This window comes from Nymphaea colorata, chromosome 6 (assembly GCF_008831285.2).
Source record: "Nymphaea colorata isolate Beijing-Zhang1983 chromosome 6, ASM883128v2, whole genome shotgun sequence".
Lineage (NCBI taxonomy): Eukaryota > Viridiplantae > Streptophyta > Magnoliopsida > Nymphaeales > Nymphaeaceae > Nymphaea > Nymphaea colorata.
In genome coordinates, this window is record NC_045143.1 from 4,775,345 (window position 1) to 4,796,231 (window position 20,887).

General features: G+C 41.0%; 2 protein-coding genes across 3 annotated transcripts; both read right to left on the bottom strand.

Annotated features, from left to right (window-relative positions):
* Positions 1-1,241: 1,241 nt before the first annotated feature.
* Positions 1,242-20,001, bottom strand: LOC116255921 (uncharacterized). Its single transcript, XM_050078302.1, has 11 exons — positions 19,525-20,001; positions 16,631-17,046; positions 15,969-16,530; positions 12,242-12,407; positions 11,650-12,152; positions 10,601-11,016; positions 9,647-10,499; positions 4,333-4,845; positions 2,641-2,787; positions 2,367-2,554; positions 1,242-2,263 (listed from the first exon to the last, which is right to left on the bottom strand). The coding sequence occupies exons 1-11, from the start codon at positions 19,997-19,999 to the stop codon at positions 1,406-1,408; spliced, it is 5,097 nt and encodes a 1,698-aa protein (XP_049934259.1). The 5' UTR covers positions 20,000-20,001; the 3' UTR covers positions 1,242-1,405.
* Positions 2,125-4,868, bottom strand: LOC116256773 (uncharacterized). 2 transcript variants are annotated; one of them, XM_050078496.1, is made up of 3 exons: positions 4,333-4,868; positions 2,367-2,787; positions 2,125-2,263 (listed from the first exon to the last, which is right to left on the bottom strand). In XM_050078496.1, the coding sequence occupies exons 1-2, from the start codon at positions 4,805-4,807 to the stop codon at positions 2,492-2,494; spliced, it is 771 nt and encodes a 256-aa protein (XP_049934453.1). In that variant the 5' UTR covers positions 4,808-4,868; the 3' UTR covers positions 2,125-2,263; positions 2,367-2,491. The 2 variants fall into 2 exon arrangements, with proteins under 2 accessions (XP_049934453.1, XP_031489112.1); XM_031633252.2 differs by lacking the exon at positions 2,125-2,263 and having other exon boundaries at positions 2,513-2,809.
* Positions 20,002-20,887: the final 886 nt, after the last annotated feature.

A 20,887-nucleotide genomic window follows, 5' to 3' on the forward strand; every position in this document is an offset into this window, starting at 1 on the left:
CATTACTTTTCTGGACCGCTAACAATGAATGTGTGTCACTATAATTGATTGGTGTCCTACTTCTCACCCGAGCTCCAAAGCAGTCCTAGACCCGGGGGTGTGTGAGCAACCTCTGCATCACCTGGGCCATCTTGGTTTATTCAACGATACGACATATCAGCCTGTTTTATTTGTCCAAAGTTATTGGGGAACCTGTTAAAAAGACATTAAACACTTTTTCTCATTTCTGGTAATTTTTCCAAAACACTCCTAATTTTTTTTTTCCAAACGTCTGGCTTGTTCTAATTTCCGTTAACTCAGAGAGTCCATGAGTTTCCTTTTCAATGCAGCTCTTAGATTATTAACAATTTTTTTCTTTGCCTTGAAAAGGATATAAGGGGCACCAAACCTTTAGAATAATTCCATAAAGCAATTCTTAGGGAAAAAAGGAATGAACAGCAAAGCACGCCCATATTCATGTAGATGTGCCTAATTAATTTAAACATACTGTGCAAAAAATCCAGTAAAAGTGTTGAACCCAAGTGAGTGACAAATCTGGGGTAGTCATGACTTTGATAATGGACATGAAAACTTTTTAGGGTACTTTATTATTCAATATATTACTTAACTCGAGTTACTGACAAACAAATCAGTCGATTATACCAAAAACCAGATCTGGAATAGCTGCTTTAAAAATTTTCAGGTGCTTCTTTCTTAGAAACCAAACAAACTCAAGTTAATGAAGTGCTTGTTGCTCTTAGGTATTTTGCCCGGCTCGTGGAATCAGACGGAGGACTCGCAAGCTGTATCCAGATCAAGACCTCTAGCGTAGAGGATTGGAGCTTCTGTCGCCGACCTTTGGCTCCTTATATATACTGAAACTGAGATGCTTAATCCTGCTCTGGAAAATTTTGATTTTGTTGACTGCAAATCCATTTTGATTGCATGTAGTAAACGAAAGATGGTTATTGTGGCTAAACCATCTTCATGTGAAGGGTTAAGTTTGCTCTTTCTTTCCATGAGCTATATGAGAAACTCTGATATTGACACATCATCTCTGCTACCGCAATGAGGATCAGCAGCTTTTGATTTCTGTTGCTGCAATTTTTTATACTTGTGCATACTGTATTTCTGTCTCGGTTTAAAAACTGAGAGGAATCCTCCGGCAGGTTTGATGAGAAACTGGCTGAACGTGAGCTCCACAAATTTCAAGAAACAAATAGACTTTCCATCAAACAAAAAAACGAAACGAAAAGATTAAATTGCAATATCTTAAACACATTTTCTTGAAGCACGCCATTTGTGAACACTATCTGCAAAACATGATATGATTGCAGATGTTGTTCTTATATATAACCATCAAATGGTAGATATCATTTCCCTCCAAACGTTTACATGATATTCGATGTGATGTTCAAACTCCTTGTTAGTGTATAACATATCCCCATTTCATGGTAGAAACACCATAGCGACCTGCTTCTGTAGGCTTGTCAGGCGATTCTGTTTGTGACCCATCTCGACCCTCCAGTTTGCTGACCAGTTTCCTGATCATCATGACCAGAAGAGCAATGAAAACTGCACCCAGCATGCCCACACAGAGCCCATAGACGACCTCCAAAGTCAGCCTGTTGCCTTTCTTAGTAGACCAAGTAATCCATGAGCCAGTTGTGTAGGCCACCACCATGAACGACACAGCAACCCACATGGCCTTATCAGTCACAGCCAGCAGCCTGGTTAGGGCTTTGTGCCTTATGGGGATGACGCTGACCAGCACTATGACAATGCTCAGTGATGTGAAGAGCGCCATGTCGTTGCTCACCATGAACACCTTGAAGAGCCTCGTGTCGCCCATTATCGGCCTTCCCGCCGAGTCGCCGTCCTGATACATGCCGCCGGGCGGCGCAAGCCCGGCCGAAAATGTCACCGTGGCAATCAGAACGGCAACAACAGTGATCGTGTTCTGAGCATTCTGCAGGCGCTCTCGGTGGATCTGGTGGTACTTTCCGTGGCCATTGCCGTGCTCAGATTGGGGGGTGGAGTTCTCCCCTTCCGCAGCATTATTTGCTAGATTGTTTGGAGCTACATCCAGGTGTGACTCCAACGAGGAGGTCTCCACTTTAACCTTTGTGCTTCTTCGAGCTCCTGCACTTGTCAACGTCGAAATCACCTGCGACCTGGGGCTGTGATTGCCCTTTTCATACTCCACAATGTCCAGAGCTGTCAATCCGTCCTTGTTGAGCGCATTCACCTTGATTGTCGTGTTGTTGATTATGTACGATACCATCTGAAAGAAATACACAAATGTAGCCACCATGAATCATCGGTACAGAGAAGAGCAAGAATAAAGATTCTTACGGAGAGGGACAAATAGAGAAGGGGAGTAGTACTTCATGCCATTTTTCATAGGCTGCAAGATGCAGAACCGTGTTGCCCATTTGATCTCCTGAGTTGATGAGAGTTGCCATGCTGAATTTCTCAACCAAGAACTTAAATGCCTCAAACTGCCTGTTCATCACACATAAATGAAGAACGCTCTCTCTGTCGTGTGTGAAAGCAGAGGCGCAATTCGGTTTAACTGAAAGAATTTCATGCAAAATCTCCACAGATCCCCCATTGCTGCCAAATGCAGTGGAGTCCTTCCTTCTTTATCCCGCAGCAAACAGGCATTGTGATTGTAGCTAATCTTCAGGAGTTCTTTTGCGAGATGCACATGACCATTGCTTGCAGCCAGATGCAGAGCAGTAGACCCTTGCTCGTCCCCTTCTATCCGAGCACGAGGTTCTACCATTAATATCTCTCGAACAATATCTGCTCCAACAACTCAGACAAACTATTCTTGAGCAATCAAATACCACCATAACATCTGACCAGATCCAACGGTTCACCCATTTTGAGACCAGTTCTAACAAATCCGACTAAGATTATGAAAAGAAAAGACATCCATAAATACATTCTAAAAGAAAAAAAAATCATCAAAAGCTGGAACATAGAATGGAATTCACAAGGACTTGTGTGATTAACGATCTTGCTCAAAAAATCAAATAATAACTAAACCACATATCCAATTTACTTGATCTTTTTCATTCTCATTTTTGGACCATATGATTGGTTGAACATCACAAGATCTAATCCAAAATGGACGTATATATACTGAGGATATTCATGGCCAGGGTTCCTATTAATTTGATCAAGCACAATTTCAATGATGAAAATTAGGTTGCACATCTGTAGGAGGTTGATATATTGTCAAAAGCATTTGCAGCTAATTGCAAATATATATATTAGAAGAGAAATCAACGGTATTAGCAACTTATCACATTTTATGAAAGCGAATCTGTCACATTAATGAATGGATTCATGTTCTTTATGAATTTTTCTATCCGAATCCCAGTTCAATATACCGACCCAATACCATACCAGTCGGACCTGTCAGCTTCTACACTAACTCTCTTGGAGCTAACGAGCTAGCTTCCAAATAAAAGGCAAACCACACAAAAGTTTGAGTCAACCCAACTGGTGCATTGACTAGGCCTACCCCATCATGGCAAGGATAATTTTGTTCTTTTTTTTTGTGTTTCCTGACCAAACATCCTTTCACTAACCTTTAATGGATCGTTTGACAATAGAGACACTTCATGAATTTCTCATAAATCTCTTGAAAGATTAGGATAGATTCATAAAACAAACAAACTAATAAAACAGACAAACTAATGTTTCATAAACTTGACCCAATCTTATAAACTTGACCCAATCTTCAAGAGAGGCTCGTTATAGAAAATTTTAAACACTCTTGACAACGACAAAAACATAACAGGGAAAAAGAGAAAAGAATCAACCATTTTGTGAGTCTAAGTAGGTTCGTTAAGGGTGTCATCCAAACGCTAGAGGTCAGAGACATTGACATGGCGGCTCTGGAATGAGTTGAAAACACCTAAAGTGGTCTGACATGGCGGCTCTGGAATGAGATGAAAACACCAATAGTGTGCTTCACCTAGAAGGACGGGAAAAGTAATGGACATTGTTCAAATTTCTTGTTTTCCTTTAAATCATGGTTCGATCGATGCCCCTGTTTTCCTACTTTACACTGGCAAATCTAAATTCATGGATTTCAAATTGGGATCAGATTTATTAATGCAATTAATAAAAGCATCTTTTGAAAGCATTACTATGCGTGGAGCCTATAAATACATAAAAGAACAAAAGACTATGGAGCTCAAAAACCAAGAAACGAGTTTTATACGTGGAGAGAAGACAAAAAGCTTTTATTTATACGGAAGATGTCGGCATATTTAATTGACTGGCGATGGGCGAGAAAGAAAAGGGTAATGGAAAAGAGAAGGGACCTCTGGTTACCTGAATGGCCTCTGGAGGCAGCCTCAAGCAGTGAAGGAACCAGGGAGCCCTCCACCCTGAAGAGGGGCAACCAACGATCAGACAAGAGCAGCTTCAACACCTCTACGTGACCGTGGCGCGCCGCCAGCATCATGGCGTTGGCGCCCTTCTCATCGCCGGCGGCAACGAGAGCGGAGCAGGCAAGGGAAGGGTTTGACTCCAGTAGAAGCCGCGCGGTCTGGGCCTTGCCTTCCCGGCAGGCGATGTGAAGAGGCGTCTCTGTCTGCTTGTTTCTGACCGACGCCAACTTGGGCCGAAGGCGGAGTACTTCGGCGGCGAAGTGGGTGTGGCCATAACTGGCGCAGATGTGAAGGCAGGTATTGCAGAGGCCAGGAGTCACTTGGCCCAGAAGTGCTCGCCCTTCTTCTTCCTTCATCAGCTCCGCCAAGCCTGCAACGTTCCCATTAATGCTCGCATTCTGAAGCCTCTCGTCCATTAGTTCTGCACACACACACAGGTGCAGAGAGGGATCTACTGAGAATAAGAGAAAAAGATGAATACGGGTGAGGTTACCCAATTAGAATTTATAAGAAATTTCTTCTGACTTTTCTTCTTGTTTCCAGGAAGGCTCCGAGAATGAGATGTGACATTGCTGCCATTGATTTTCTTCATTTTTTATTTTGAACTTGGAAGGATCGACGGTGAACAGGTCAACTGGGAAAGATGGTACGTGTTGAATTTTTATATAAGCGCAGTTAGCTCTTGAAAAATATAAAAGACATTGCTCATAGTCATGTTGAAATGGTTTATATCTAATCGCTTCAAGTAATGTCGATAAAAAAAAACATTGAGAACTCTTCAAAGGACCAGGACAAAGCCAAAAAAATGAATAAACTTTAGCGGACATAAAACTTCCACAGAAAACTTCAAGTCCAGGAAGCAAGAGAGTTGATGTCAAGTCTACGAAGAAACACATGGCACAGAAAAGCCTATTTAGGAGTCATTGTAGTCTTTGGACTTGAGAATCGACTGTACCAAATTGAAGTTCCTGGCAACAGCTTCGGAATTAATTACATGATTTTCATACTTAGAGCTCAAGGTCTAGATCTACTATACGATAGTTGCTTGACCTGGAAATTTTGTACTAGAGAGAACGGGATCACAATGGATGCACGGAGCTAGCGGTTTCACGAAATCATGGTCACATTTGAATGTTGAATCGTCTTGATCCAAGGTTTAACTTCCCCAGTGGATTTAGGAAGTCTGGTTCTTATTAGAGTTCGAAACTTGGAGGGTATGATTGAGGCTAGTACATTTATTGGTCAATTTCTATTATGCGTTACTTGTTTAAGTTTCTCTCAGACTTCACTTTATTAATCATAGTTATTGATTCTAAAACCATGGATTTACATATCAGCAAGATCAACTGAGTTCACTAAAATAAGGAGTTGGACTTGAAATCTGGAGGTTGAATGAGCTCAGGGGTTCTAATGGTACAGGCTTTGTTCTAGCATCCAATCATTCAGATCATAAAGGCAGTCAACTCACAAACAAGTTATAGGACAAAAAACCAAATCAGATGGAACTTCACATTAAGATCATTTGGTGGGCCGACATATGTTTATAAGGAATTTCAGGCATTATGGTTGTCTTAAAGTAAATATCCGCTTGAGTGATTGCATTTTGGGATATTACGTTATTTTAGATAGTATGAGGTAATTTTGAAATGTATAGATACCAGTACGCAATTACGGACTCTTTGATGGGTGGAATCTGTAATTACCCTTAATATAAAATGGTAGTGGTTCCTAGGGTCGTGCGAATAGTTGCCTGAAACGTTGGTTTCTAAAGTTTTCCTCTTCCCCATCTGAGAGAGACCTCAAGCGCGCTGCAAAGACCCTGGAAGACCCTGCTGTGATCTTCTCGTGCACCCGTTCAGATGGATTCAGGTATGCTTCCACTTCAGTTTAAGGTTTTGTTTAATTCAATGATTTAGCATGAGCATGATCCTGTTTTAGGACATATCGTTTGTGTATGCATGAAGGGGAGAAATCCCAACAATTAGTATTAGAGCCCTAGTTCATTAATAAAATCGTTGAATTTTTTGGTTAATTGTTGTTGCATCTACACAAATTGTTTGATGAATTTGTGTGTTTGCTTGTGGTCGGTCACGCCCTTTCCCATTTTCCATCTCCCTCTATCCCTCGTACAGTTTTCGAGGGTTGCTGTTGGTTTGGGCGACTATTGATTCCACCATTATCGCGGGGGATGGCTGGCCTTTTGGGCGACGGCCGGCCATCGTTAGGCGACCCGCCGGCACCCACCATGAGGCGAGGAGGGAAAACGGCGATTACTATGGAGACCATCGGGTTTCCATGCGCTGTGGGCGATGGAAGCCCTTGGGCTTCCGTTGCAACCACAGGCAGATGAACATGGAGGGGCGACGGCCGGCGGTTTCGCCGGCGCGCACCCACCATGGCCTGGAGGCCGTCGGGCTTTCGTTGAAGGCAATGGAAGGCGTTGGCCTTCCGTTGCAATTGCAGAAAGGGTAAAAGGGACAAGGGACGGCAGGGAGGGGCGACGGCCAACGACTTAGCTGTTGCCGGACGGGGCGTGCGACCCTCCAGCACCCACCCTCATATGCTTCTCATACTTTGAAGACAATGCATGATAGCTTTATCAAATGTGTACTTCTCAATATTAAGCAACCAAATCATCATCCGAGCATTCATCTATTTTTTGTCACGAACTCATGTTTTAATAACATTTATACCTGAAAATGCTTTCTCACTTGCTGTCGAAACAGTAAACTTGTTGTCGCTACAAGTAAAGTTATTGCCAGTTTAATAAACCAGCACACTAGATAAAATATTATGTGTTTCAATTGTGGCCATCATTTCAGAACATTCAATCAAAGATTTTAAATTTGAAAATTAGTAATTTTTATATTCTTCAATATACTTTTAATTGACTGTAAAGCCTATGCAAGTCTACTTTATGGAAATCTATTGAGCAGAGGTCAATAAGATGGATCAATTTATCATGATCAAACTCTTTAAAAAAAATCTTTAGGCTTAAATATGCCGTTTTAAGGAGAAAATCTATATTTGGCTCAGGAAAATGACTGTTCAGCTCTTGAAGTTCAATATTAATAGCAACGTTAAAAGCTTCAACATGATAATGATGCAATTATGTCGTCTTGGTTGTTGTTGAACAACAACCAGACCTTCGGAATATCAAAGGTGTTGTAAAATATGGAGGTTTTACTCATAAAATAGTCTCCATCATTATCTTTCAAATCTTAAAACCCTTTTTTTTATAAACAACTAAATCCATACCATTCAAATAGCTTGATTTTTTCACTAGAGTGCATGCGAAAGTGTATCAGGATCGTCAAAGTTTTTTATATATCAAATGAAAGATGAACACAAATTCAATTTTTGCAATGTTTGTGCAAATTCAAACTTGTCTCATTTTTCTTTGTTGACTTTTTATACAATAAAATCTAATCCCTTCATTGCAAAAGAATTCTTGTCAATCAAATTGATGGAGCATCATAATGAGAACCTCCAAAGTGTGTCGCCAAGTTGTGTTAAACTCATCTTTTGATATAATTTTTGTCCTGTTTGAAGTTTGAAGTTCACCTGACTCAAGTGCTTCAATAATTTTCATACATTCAGCTTCATAAATGAGTTTTGGCCTTTTGAGTGAAGTATAAAAAAATGAACAAGTTAGATAATATTCCAAAATAAAGTATTGGATAATGTTTAGCAAAGGCAACTAGTGTCTAGTGAAGCCGATGTGCAAAACAATGAGTACATATAATATGTAGATTCATTTTCATTTAGTATAAAAACTTTTACTGTATTAAATACTTTTTTCATATTGTTTTTTTCAATCATTACCATGTATATACAAATTTGATATACTCAATCCAAACCTACAAAAGGTCTCCTTTACTACTATCTTAAGTGACTTGACACTTATCTAAGAACATATACAAAGGTAAGTAATTAATTTGAGTTTTAGACCATTTTTATGTACAAAGTATGACACAATAGTCATTTGTTCTTTAATTGATATATTTCATGAATCATCAAGCAATAAAAAAAAACACCTTCAAGAACTTACATAGTAGCATATGTAGTTTCTATAACACATACTTTCACAAATGTCTTTTAGTATATATTAAGGTGTCAATTTATTAATCTTTGGAACATTCTTCAATGAACCTGATCAAGTTGATTAAAAATCTTTTGAAAATACTTAAATATCTCAATATTAAGAAAGCCTTTAATTTCACCATGCTGTCAAAATGAAATCCACGCCTCAATAGAATTTTTATTACATTAACTTGCCAAAAAGAGTATGATAGTGACAACAAAAAGAGGGCAAACAACAACCTAACAACTAAGGTTGGGCATTGGTTCAGGTACACGATGGGTACTCGGCCAAACTCGGGTCCGAAAAAAAGGACATCAGGTAGACCTGAATGGGCCCGATTAAATCCAGTTCGATCCGATAATTTTTTTAATATATTATTTATTGAGATATATATATATATATATATATCATTATAATATTTTATTACTATTAATTATATATAATATTATTTTATATTAAAAATATATATTTTTAATTTAGCCCAATCGGTAATAAAAAAGTGCCCATATAAAACTCAAATCAAAAGTCAAAAGAGGCAAATTTAAAATTAGAACACTTAAGATGAGCAACCAAAATGGGCATATGAGGAAGCTCAAATCAAAGGAGGACGAGGAAGAAAAGGGAGGAAGAAGAAGAGAGAAATAAAGAACGGTCTCCGGTCGGCACCCTTGTCAGCTTGATTCATTCCACTGGTAGGGGAGAACGAACATGAAAAAGGCAGGCGTTGGTGAAAGGAGACTAGAAGAGAATAATTTTTACAAGCTATAACTGGTTGGAGGAAGAATCCTAGATTTGGGCTCCAATGGATCAGTTGCGTCTCTCTCTCTCTCCCTCTCTCTCTCTCTCTCTCTGTGTGTAAATCCCAATCTTGTTCTAATGTTCTCCCTCTCTCAACCTCTTGTGCCAGGGCTATGAAGCCCTCTTTTCGGCCGGCATAAGGGGGCTTTGAGCCATTCTATTTTTCCAGCGACAGAGGACTTCAAGCCTTCATGTCTTTCCGTCTCCCTCGGTTTTCTAGCAGCCGAATCCATAAAACTGAAAAATATGATGTGATTGCAAATGTTATTCTTATATATAAGCAAAAGCAAGCAACTGCTAGACATCATCACATCATTTCTCTCCAAACAATAACATGACGTTCGATGTGATCTTTTTACGAAAACGCAGCATTAGTGCACAACATATCCCCTTTTCATGGTAGAATCATTATAGTGAACTGCTTCTGTAGGCTTCTCAGGCGATTCTATTTGTGAACTATCTCCCTCCAGTTTGCCGACTCGTTCCCTGATCATCATCACCAGAAGAGCAAGGAAAAGTGCACCCAGCAAGCCCAGACACAGCCCGTAGAGAGCCTCCAAAGTCAGCCTGTTGCCCTTCTTAGTAGACCAAGTAATCCATGAGCCAGTCGTGTAGGCCACCACCATGAACGACACAGAGACCCACATCACCTTGTCAGTCACAGCCAGAAGCCAGGTCAGGGCTCGCTGCCTGATGGGGATGACGCTCACCAGCACTATGACAATGCCCAGTGATGTGAAGAGCGCCATGTCGTTGCTCACCATGAACACCTTGAAGAGCCTCGTGTCGCCCATTATCGGCCTTCCCGCCAAGTCGCCCTCCTGGTACATCCCGCCGGGCGGCGCAAGCCCGGCCGAAAATGTCACCGTGGCAATCAGAACGGCAACAACAGTGATCGTGTTCTGAGCATTCTGTAGGCGCTCCCGGTGGATCTGGTGGTACTTTCCGTGGCCATTGCCGAGCTGAGATTGGGGGATGGAGTTATCCCCTTCCGCAGCATTGTTTGCTAGATTGTTTGGAGCTACATCCAGGTGTGACTCCCACGAGGAGGTCTCCACTTTAACCTTTGTGCTTCTTCGAGTTCCTGCAGTTCTCAATGTCGAAATCACTTGCGACCTGAGACTGTGATTGCCCATTTCATACTCCACAATGTCCAGAGCTGTCAATCCGTCCTTGTTGAGCGCATTCACCTTGATTCTCGTGTTGTTGATTATGTACGATACCATCTGAAAGAAATGCACAAATGTAGCCACCATGAATCCTCTGTTACAGAGAAGAGCAAGAATAAAGATGCTTACGGAGAGGGACAAATCGAGAAGGGAAGTACTTCAGGCCATTTTTCATAGGCTGCAAGATGCAGAACCGTGTTGCCCATCTGATCTTCCGAGTTGATGAGCGTTGCCACGGTGTGATTCTCAACCAAGAACTGGAAGGCCTCCAACTGCCTATTCGTCACACATATATGAAGAACGCTTTCTCTGTCCCGAGTCAAAGCCGAGACGCAGTTCGGTTGAACAGAAAGAATTTCATGCATAATCTCCACAGATCCCCTCGTCGCTGCCAAATGCAATGGAGTCCTTCCTTCTTTATCCCGCAGCAAACAGGCATTATAGCTAATCTTCAGGAGTTCTTTTGCGAGCTGCACATGACCATTGCTTGCAGCAAGATGCAGAGCAGTAGACCCTTGCTCGTCCCCTTCTATCCGAGCACGAGGTTCCACCATTAATATCTCTCGAACAACATCTGCTCCAACAACTCAGACAAACTAATCTTCAGCAATTTTCACACTAGTCGAACCTGTACTAGGCGTGCCGTCTTAACTCTGAACTAAAAATTCATTAGGTGAAATTTAGTTAAGGTGGTTCAAAGCATAGCCTTGTGATTCCAGCTATTGACATAACTATATGCTAGTCAGGAATATGTAATTTGACTTCTTCTAGAGCCTCTGCTATGTGCTTGTAAGGAGGTGTATATATATATACACATACAAATCCCCACAACTTCCATTCCTGAAGAACTGACTACACATGTCTCTGTGCATATATAATTCTGAATTAATAAAGAAATCATGGATTCAGTCACGATTAGGTTCGCATGCTTGTACAGCTTTGCATTTGAATCTGAATTTAATGCAAAAAAAAGAAAAAGGAGTCTTAAAAGGAAGAAAATGACTTCTTGGTAGTAAGAGATGTCCAATGTATCTGATGTGGATCGAGGGTATCTAACTGAACTGTTGCGAAAGACTATAAAGCTTAAACTAGTTTTACAAGAGGAGAAAAAGATAGTCTCCATAAAACGTTGATACGGAAGCTGACGATATCTGCTTAACTGGCTATGGGTGAAAAAGGGGAAATGGGAAAAGGTACCTCTGGTTACCTGAATGGCCTCGAGAGGCTGCCTCTAAAGCTGAAGGAACCAGGGAGCCCTCCACCCTGAAGAGGGGTAGCCAACGATCAGACAAGAGCAGCTTCACCACCTCTACGTGGCCGTGCCGCGCCGCCAGCGTCATGGCATCGGCGCCTTTCTCATCGCCGCCGGCAACAAGAGCGCAGCAGGCAAGAGAAGGGTTGGACTCCAGGAGAAGCCAAGCGGTCTCGGCGTTGCCTTCCCGACAAGCGATGTGCAGCGGCGTCTCTGTCATCCTGTTTCTGGCCGACGCCAAATCCGGACGAAGGCGGAGCACCTCAGCGGCGAAGTGGGTGTGGCCGTAACTGGCGCAGATGTGGAGGCAGGTGTTGGAGAGGCCAGGAGCCACTTGACCTAGAAGGGCTCGCCCTTCTTCATCCTTCATCAGCTCCGCCAAACCTGCAACGTCCCCATTAATGCTCGCATTCTGAAGCTTCGCATCCATTAGTCCTGCACACACACACGGGTGCAGACTGCAGAGAGAGATCTAGTGAGACTGAGAGAGAAAGATGAATGCAAGTAAGGTTACCCAAATGGAATCAAATAAGAAATTTCTTCCGACTTTTTCTTCTTGTTTCCTGCAAGACTCCAAGAATTGAGATGTGCCATGCCGCCATCGATTTTCTTCATTTTTTGTTTCGATCTTCGAATCGTTGACGGTAAAAAGCAGGTCTGCTGGGGAAGACGTACGGTACTTGTTGAATTTTTTATATAAGCGCAGTTTGCTCCTGAAAAACACAAAAAAACGTGTCTCATCATGTGAGACATGTTGAAATGTTTTATATCTAATCGCTTGAAGTAATGCCGATAAAAAAAAGAACACAAACTAAGTTGTTAATTGAGAACTCTGCAAACATGAGCACGGATTTGTTATTCACTAATTCTAGGCATTCATGTGTAAATATTCAAATGCCACTATCCAATGAACAATTGCTTTCACGGACAAAATTTCCAAGTCAAGCAACCACCGTATACTTGACGTAACTCTCTTTCTTCCAGGACTTGATGTTTATTGTGGAAGTTTTATGTTCTCTCAACCTTTTTCCTTTTGGCTTCGTCCGTGAAAGCCATTGTTCATTGAACAGTTTGAACGTTTAGCGAGTTCACGACATCATGGTCACGTTTGAATGTTTAGTTTTGATCCAAGATTTGATTTCCACAATAGATTTATGAAATATGTTTTTTTTTTTTCTAAGAGTTGGATACTTGGAGGGTATAAATTGAAGGCAGTGGCGAAGCCACATGCACTCAATGTGGATCTTAAGTAATAATTAGATCCAAATCCATACGTTAAATGGATAATGAAATTCAAAATATGGATCCAAAATATAACTATGTCAAAAAACAAGGCCAATATGGATATTAAGGGATCCAAAAATGCTAGTCCTCCTAAGTCATTGCCCGTTTATATGATGGGCATTAATTTTAAGAGCCGCAGGCTTTAATGTGGAGCTTATGAAACGCAAACATAAAACTTTGAGCATTCCTTTTGAAATGACGAATAATAAATGTGTAACAGTGAGTCGTGGCCGTTTCCGGAGAGCTCTGGCAACCTTTTCTTCCTAGTGTTCTAGCGGAGTTGAACTCCGGTTTCTCCGAGAAGCTGAGCAGAGGCAGTCATCTTTGGCTCTACGATCTCCTTTTTTTGGCTATTATTTTTAATTCTTTTGACTCACTCTGCTACAGATGATGGACAGCGTGCCACAGATGTACACAACGGTGGACAGGATTACAACAATGCATAAAAGAAGGAAAAATGCTGTCCAACAGAAAAGCGAACTCCAGTCTTTGATTTCTCGACTGTTCCTTTTTGCTTGTTGTCTCCCCTTTTTTTTCTGTGGTTGTAGTAGCAGCCATGGCCGATCGAGCATCCTCCTTCGGTGCTGTAACATCCTTGATTTTTTTTTTTTTATTTCACTTTCTGCTATTCCTGTCATTGAAGTTTTCTCTTTTCAAATTAATCATAAAGTCTCTCTGCCGGTAGCTCGAGACCAGCGCCTTCCATCATCTTGAGTCCTCCCCCCTTCCTGTTGACTGTACAGGAAGGTGTTGTATTTGTGTTGTATAGGACATGTATGGTTACGAAGGATGCATCTTGCATCATAGTCATAATATATAACAAATTTGCATATCATCAGTTAATTTTGAAAATTTGACTTGCTCCTGATACAAGTCAGAAGCTTATCATCAAGCTCTTTAAAAAACCACTCTTTTAGCAGCTGAAAAAGGAAAGGAACCGCCCATATTGCAGTCATTTAAGGTTTGCTGATTAGAGTTGTAATATCTTCTCACAGCTTTCCACAAATGGTCTCAGATGTCACATTATCTTCCTTATGAGTAGCAGCATTTCCTGTTTTGCAAATCTGCCAGAATAACAATGGGAACAAGAGTTCCAACCTTTCCTTATGAAGACCCTTTCCTTATGAAGACTTTTAAATTTCACACTCCACCACCATTGGAAAGACGGATCTCAATCTGCTCCCTAGCAATTTCGGCTCTAGCTCTCGAAAATACTAGAAACTAAGACAATCATCTCATTAATGGCCCCCTTTGTAAACCTTGAAGATTCCTCACAACTATAACAACCCGACCCACTCCCAAGCTCGAGTCCCTGGTATGACGGATCCCAACCTACCCTCTAGCAATTTCGGCTTCAGCCCTCGAAAAGGCTAAGAACTAAGACAATCATTTCATTAATGACTCCCTTTGTAAACCCTTGAAGATTTCTCACAATATTTGATACAGGACTAAACATTTGGAGCATTAAAATAAGCATCAAAGAACTTTTTTGTAAGAAGTTTCCAAATAATAATAGTCCATTCACAATGAAGAAATAAGTGAGAACAGGTGTCCTCACTCGCTGAGCAAAGACAGGATCGGTCAACAAGATTAACACCAAAATGTTGTAGTCTGTTAGTCTGTAGGTATAGCACCATTTTCTAGGACCATCCATTTCCAAGTTTCAATCTCCTTGTTGTTTCTAATACCACGATAAACATCTGTTCTCATCAAATTGAGTGCAGGAACACCTCTCCAGGTTATTATATCCTCATCATTAGTCAATTCAATCCTTCTGGAGATAAAATTAAACCATATCAAACTACACAGTGCGGAACTCTTTGACATTTGGAGAATGCAATCAAAGAGGAGCATCAAACAAGCACAAAGACAAAGTCATCACTTAGCAACAAGAGCTTTTCAACACTTGGTTTAAGAAGTTTTCCATCATTGTTTATTTCCAATGTTGAAGGCTTGAAGCGCTGGTGCTGACTTTTTTCTGTATCGTGTACACATTGAAGCCCCTGAAGTCGAAAGGAAAGAAAAGAAGTCATCGTGTCATATTCTCGAATTTAGCTGATGATGCTAAGTGGATGGACCGTGTGGAACTTACCAATTTAATAGTAGTTTTGCAGCAGGAAGCCCCGCCGTGCATAGTTTTTTTTTTCGTATTGATAGTTTCATTCAACAATTGCCTTCACGCATTAGTGTCCTTTGCTTTGAAGGAGCAGTTTTGAAAGAGAAGGCATCCGCGAATGCTGGAGTTTGTATAGGCGATTCCTTCAATTTGACCTGCAATTCTTTGCCATCATCTCTCTCTCTCTCTCTCTCTCTCTCTCTCTCTCTCTCTCTCTCTCTCTCTCCTGTGTGCACATACGCACACCCCCACCCACCCGCACATGATTCTAGTGAATATTGCCTGCTCTGCCTTTCCGGCTTCAAGCATTTGACACAAAACCTTTATTTATATACAGCTATCAAATATGTCTTCAAATTCATGCGAATAAGCATCTACTTATCATATTGCTTCTCATTTTATTTTGTCAAGCTGTGGATAGGACAAACAAGACATCCCGAATGGACTACATAGGAACAAACACTGAACGAAACGAATAAAATAGTAAGAAAGAAAAACGAGCGTCCGACAAAACAGACATAACTAGATACAAACAGTAGACAGAACAAGCATACCAAAAAATAAATGTCACACAAGATGGATAAATGGATAAAAAATAAAATAAACAGCAAACATAATAGGCATCGTGTTTTGTTTTTGAAACCATCAAACTAATGACAGAAAACGCTAATAACCGGACAATTAGGACAAAAGTGTGGAGGGCAGAACGTCATGTCCTTTGCATCCAGTGGATAGTCATCAAACGGCGTTATATATTGAATGCCTTCTTACTGCACCACAAATCCCCTTGTTATGTCAAAGATTGCGAGTGGAGTTGGGTTGAGACACCGAGTTGGGTCGGGATATCGGTCCTGTGACCAAGTAATCTATGAGCCGGTCGTGTAAGCCACCACCATGAACGACACAGAGACCCACATCACCCTACCAGTCACAGCCAGAAGCCAGGTCAGGGCTCGCTGCCTGATGGGGATGACGCTGACCAGCACTATGACGATGCCCAGCGATGTGAAGAGCGCCATGTCATTGCTCACCTTGAACACCTTGAAGAGCCTCGTGTCGCCCATTATCGGCCTTCCCGCCGAGTCGCCGTCCTGATGCATCCCGCCGGGCGGCGCAAGCCCGGCTGAAAATGTCACCGTGGCAATCAGAACGGCAACAACAGTGATTGTGTTCTGAGCATTCTGCAGGCGCTCTCGGTGGATCTGGTGGTACTCTTGGAGGGGCGATGCAGGGTTCATTTGTACAACAACGTCTGGTTGATTCTTTGGAGCTAAGTCCGGGTGCGTTGCACTTCGGGCTCCTGCGTTTCTCAAGGAGGAGATCATTTGCAAGCTGTGATTGGTCTTTTCAAACTCCATAATGTCCAGAGCTGTCAATCCCTTCTTATTGAGAGCATTCACCTCTATGCTTGTATTGTTGATCATGTACGATACCATCTGAAAGAAATAATACACAAATGCAGCCACCATGAATCATCATTAGTTACTGAGAACAAGAAGATGCTTACGGAGAAAGACGAATAGAGAGGGGGAGTACTTCAGGCCATTTTTTATAGGCTGCAAGATGCAGAACCGTGTTGCCCATCGCATCAACCGAGTTGATCAGTGCATCCATGTCGCAATTCTGAACCAAGAACTGGAAGGCCTCAAACTGCCTCTTCATCACACATAAATGAAGAACGCTCTCTCCGTAGCGTGTGAAAGCGGAGACGCAATTCGGTTTAACAGAAAGAATTTCCTGCATAATCTCCACTTGTCCCCACATTGCTGCCAAATGCAGTGGAGTCCTTCCTTCTTTGTCCCGCAGCAAACAGGCATTATAGCTAATCTTCAGGAGTTCTTTTGCGAGCTGCACATGACCATAGCTTGCAGCTAGATGCAGAGCAGTAGACCCTTGCTCGTCCCCTTCCATCAGAGCACTAGGTTCTACCACTAATATCTCTCGAACAACATCTGCTCCAACAACTCAGACACACTATTCTTCAGCAATCAAATGCCACCATAAGACCAGATGCAATGGTTCACCCATTTTCTGAGCAGTTCTAACCAATCCGACAAAATGAATGGATGCAAAATATCTATAAGTACATGTTTAAAAAGTGATGTCGTCAAAAGCTGATAAATAGACTGAATTTCACAAGGATTTATGATCAACGATCTTGCTCATAAGTTTCGGATTTCATGTCAATGGCAATAAGTTCGATTTCCTAAAGCATAAAAATCTCCCCATACAGGAAGGCGCGCCGCTTCATTAATTAACTTGCGCTACCCACGTACGTCGGGGCTTGAGTTGGGGGGTTACCAGTCTATAAGCATGCAAAGCTTAGTCTGGTCTTGAAAAGATGAAAAATGCATTGTTAAACAGAAGAGTAAAGTCCCAATGAACGCTTAACTTTTCTCAAATTGGCATGTGTTCAAAAGTGTGGGTCCGATGCAACCCTGTTGGGAGATGTGGCTGCTGTCCTTTATTATATATAAAGGATTAATGAATCAAATGAACGTGTGAACAACAAGGAAAACAGAAATAGAGAGAACAAAAAACTAGACATGAAACAAGCTAATGTCCAGATATGTACAAATGCTTCTTGAAGGAGTTCAGACTACAGTCAAAGAAAACGAGTTTTTTTCGAAAAAAACACAATAAATTAACTAGCCATCTAAAACTTAAAAAAAGTTAAAAACGAAAAAAATGCATTTTAACCCGCTTTTAATGCATTTTTCATGTTTTTTCAGTTTTTTAATGTCAAACATTTTTTTTTTTCATTTTCTATTTTTTATTTGTTACAAATCTACTTATATTTTGATGTTTGTATTATTAGTTTCTCACTTTTTTTATTTTTCTCTCATTTTTAATTTTTTAAAATTTACTCTTTTTTTTTTTTTTTCAAACTGACCGTATTATAACCGAGAAAAACTTCGCCATTTAAAACTTTGAGACATTATTTGTCATTACGGTTGAGAGAGAGTTGAGCAGTGAATCCTAATGATAGTGAATCCTAATGATCACCTCCTTGCAAGGCTTCCCACTGTATAAAGTGAAGCAGACACTCTGTTATCTTTGAAGCTCTCAATATTACGCGGTCTAACATTGTAGTCGCAACCATATGATTGCAAGAAATCAAACCGTCTTGGTCAATAGAGAGAGAAGTTACTCTTAGCAGGTTATCTGTTCAAGCCCCAAAGATAGTGAAAGGGGCCATTTGTCATTAGATACAACTTGATCTGTCTTAAAATTAAGGCAGATGCATAAAATATTTGATAATTAGTTCCATGTAGATACTTTAATTTTAGGGCAAATTCATGGAATGCCCAACAGCTGCTGAAGTGAATAAAGTGTGCTTGATTAGAAAAATGTTAACTAAGGTATAAGCATTCTTTTGTAGGGGAATAAATATAACAGGCGAAAAGGATAACCATTTTAGGGGTCCATGTTCATTGAGGGTGTCCAAACGCTACCTGAAGTGCCCTAACTCGACGACATGCGGCTGTTGAAGGGTTGGAAACATTAACAGTGTGTTTCACTCGAACACCCAACACATTAAGTTATACTAATCAAACCAAGTATTCTCGATCTCCTCTTCGGGAGAATGATGTTCAATGCGTTCAATCAAGTTCACATTTCTTGATGTTCTTTTCTCACAGAACATAAAGGCTGTTTTCCAGAGTCGAGATTCACAAATTCAAGAATCTCATGTGCTAAGAAGAAACAACACGACTGAAGAAAATAGGATCCCAACTCAAAGGAGAAACAAAGCATTTGAAGGAAATAGAATTGAAGAAGAAAACGGCAAGATGATTCAACGCACATCCTACTCACGAAAAGAAATAAATGTAGGAGCTGATGGCAACGTCTCTTTAGTAATGGCTATTCCATGTAATGGTGTGTGAATTGATGATGAGAGGAAGACAGTGAAAGTGAAAAAAACTTCATGGACGTAAGGCACACTCTCCGACAACGTAAAGATCTTTGTTCCTTTTTCTCTTCCATCTCTTTTCAATTTTATTAGGTTCATCAAACTAAAAACTTTAGATCAGACTAAGTTTTATGTCTCTAGTTTGCAGTTTTGCACTGGCAAATCTAAATCCATGGATTTCAAATCGGAATCAGAATGATGGTGGACGGTCATTTTCTTTCTGGATGGTAGTTGTGAAGATCTCGAATTTCAAGTTTTCCCGTTTGTATATATAAGCATCTTTTGAAAACATTATTAAGCATGAAAGCTATAAATACATAAAGAACAAAAGAGAATAGAAAGCTTAAAAACCAATAAACTAGTTTTGTTCGAGGAGAAACGAAAAAGAGTTCCTTCTAAAGTTGAAGTTAGTCTCCAGAAAACATTTATGCGGAAGTCTACGACATACTGAAAATATCTGCTTAGCTGGCAATGGGCGAAAAAAGGGAATTGGAAAAGAGAAGGGACCTCTGATTACCTGAATGGCCTCTGGAGGTAGCCTCAAGCAGTGAAGGAACCAAGGAGCCCTCCACCCTGAAGAGGGGTAGCCAACGATCAGACAAGAGCAGCTTCACCACCTTTACGTGACCGTGGCGCGCCGCCAGAATCATGGCGTTGGCGCCCTTCTCATCGCCGGCGGCATCGAGAGCGGAGCAGGCAATGGAAGGGTTTGACTCCAGTAGAAGCCGCGCGGTCTCGGCCTTGCCTTCCCGGCAAGCGATGTGAAGAGGCGTCTTTGCCATCCTGTTTCTGGCCGACGCCAAATCCGGACGAAGGCAGAGCACCTTAGCGGCGAAGTGGGTATGGCCATAAGTGGCGCAGATGTGGAGGCAGGTGTTGGAGAGGCCCGGAGTCACTTGGCCCAGAAGGTCTCGTCCTTCTTCTTCATTCATCAGTTCCGCCAAGGCTGCAATATCCCCATTAACGCTCGCATTATGAAGCCTCCCATCCATCAGGTGTGGTGCAGAGAGAGATCTATTGGGAATGAGAGAGAAAGATGAATACGCAAGGTTGCCCAATTAGAATCAAATATATATGAAATTTCTTCTGTCTTTTCTCCTTGTTTCCAGGAAGGCACCGGGAATGAGATGTGCCATGCCGCCAGTGATTGTCTTGAGGTTTCCATACCAGCAAGAGCAATAAAATATGGAGTTGGACTTGGAATCTTGAGGTTTGATCAGCTCAAGGGTTCTAATAATAAGAGCATTGCTGTACCATCCAATCATTCGCATCATAAAGTCAGTCAACTCAATATAAGAATCAATTGGTAGTATTAACTTCTCTCGTGCATTAAAGAGAAATTGAACAGTAGAAGCGACATTATTTCTCAATTCCTTATTTGTACCTTGTTGATGTATGAGGTGGACGAATCTGGCTTCCATGAAATCCACCTTATGCTTGTCGACATACGTTCTGCCGATGCAATTTCTGCCTAATGCAATGCATGAGACAATGTATTGTAAGAGGCTAGTTGATTTCTCCATCTATGTCTGGGACCAAACCAAACCCCTCAAAATTTTTTGCTTAATCATTTTTTTTGTGCCATACAACCCAGTGCTTGTGGCCTGTTTGGATGATGTTGAAAGCCGAATTTTGTAAAACCATGTTTTTAGAAAACTATGCTTTCTTTAATGTACCGTACTTTGCAGTTTGAATATGATACGAGCTCAACCTCAAACGTGGTATTAGATAATGAAAATATTCATCACGTCCATCATAGTAGATTGAGTGGTCTTGATTAGATGGTAGATGACTTTGAAAAGCTAGAGTCAATATTCAATATATATATATATATATATATATATATCGCTTCATTTTCTTATGAAGTATAAAATTTTATT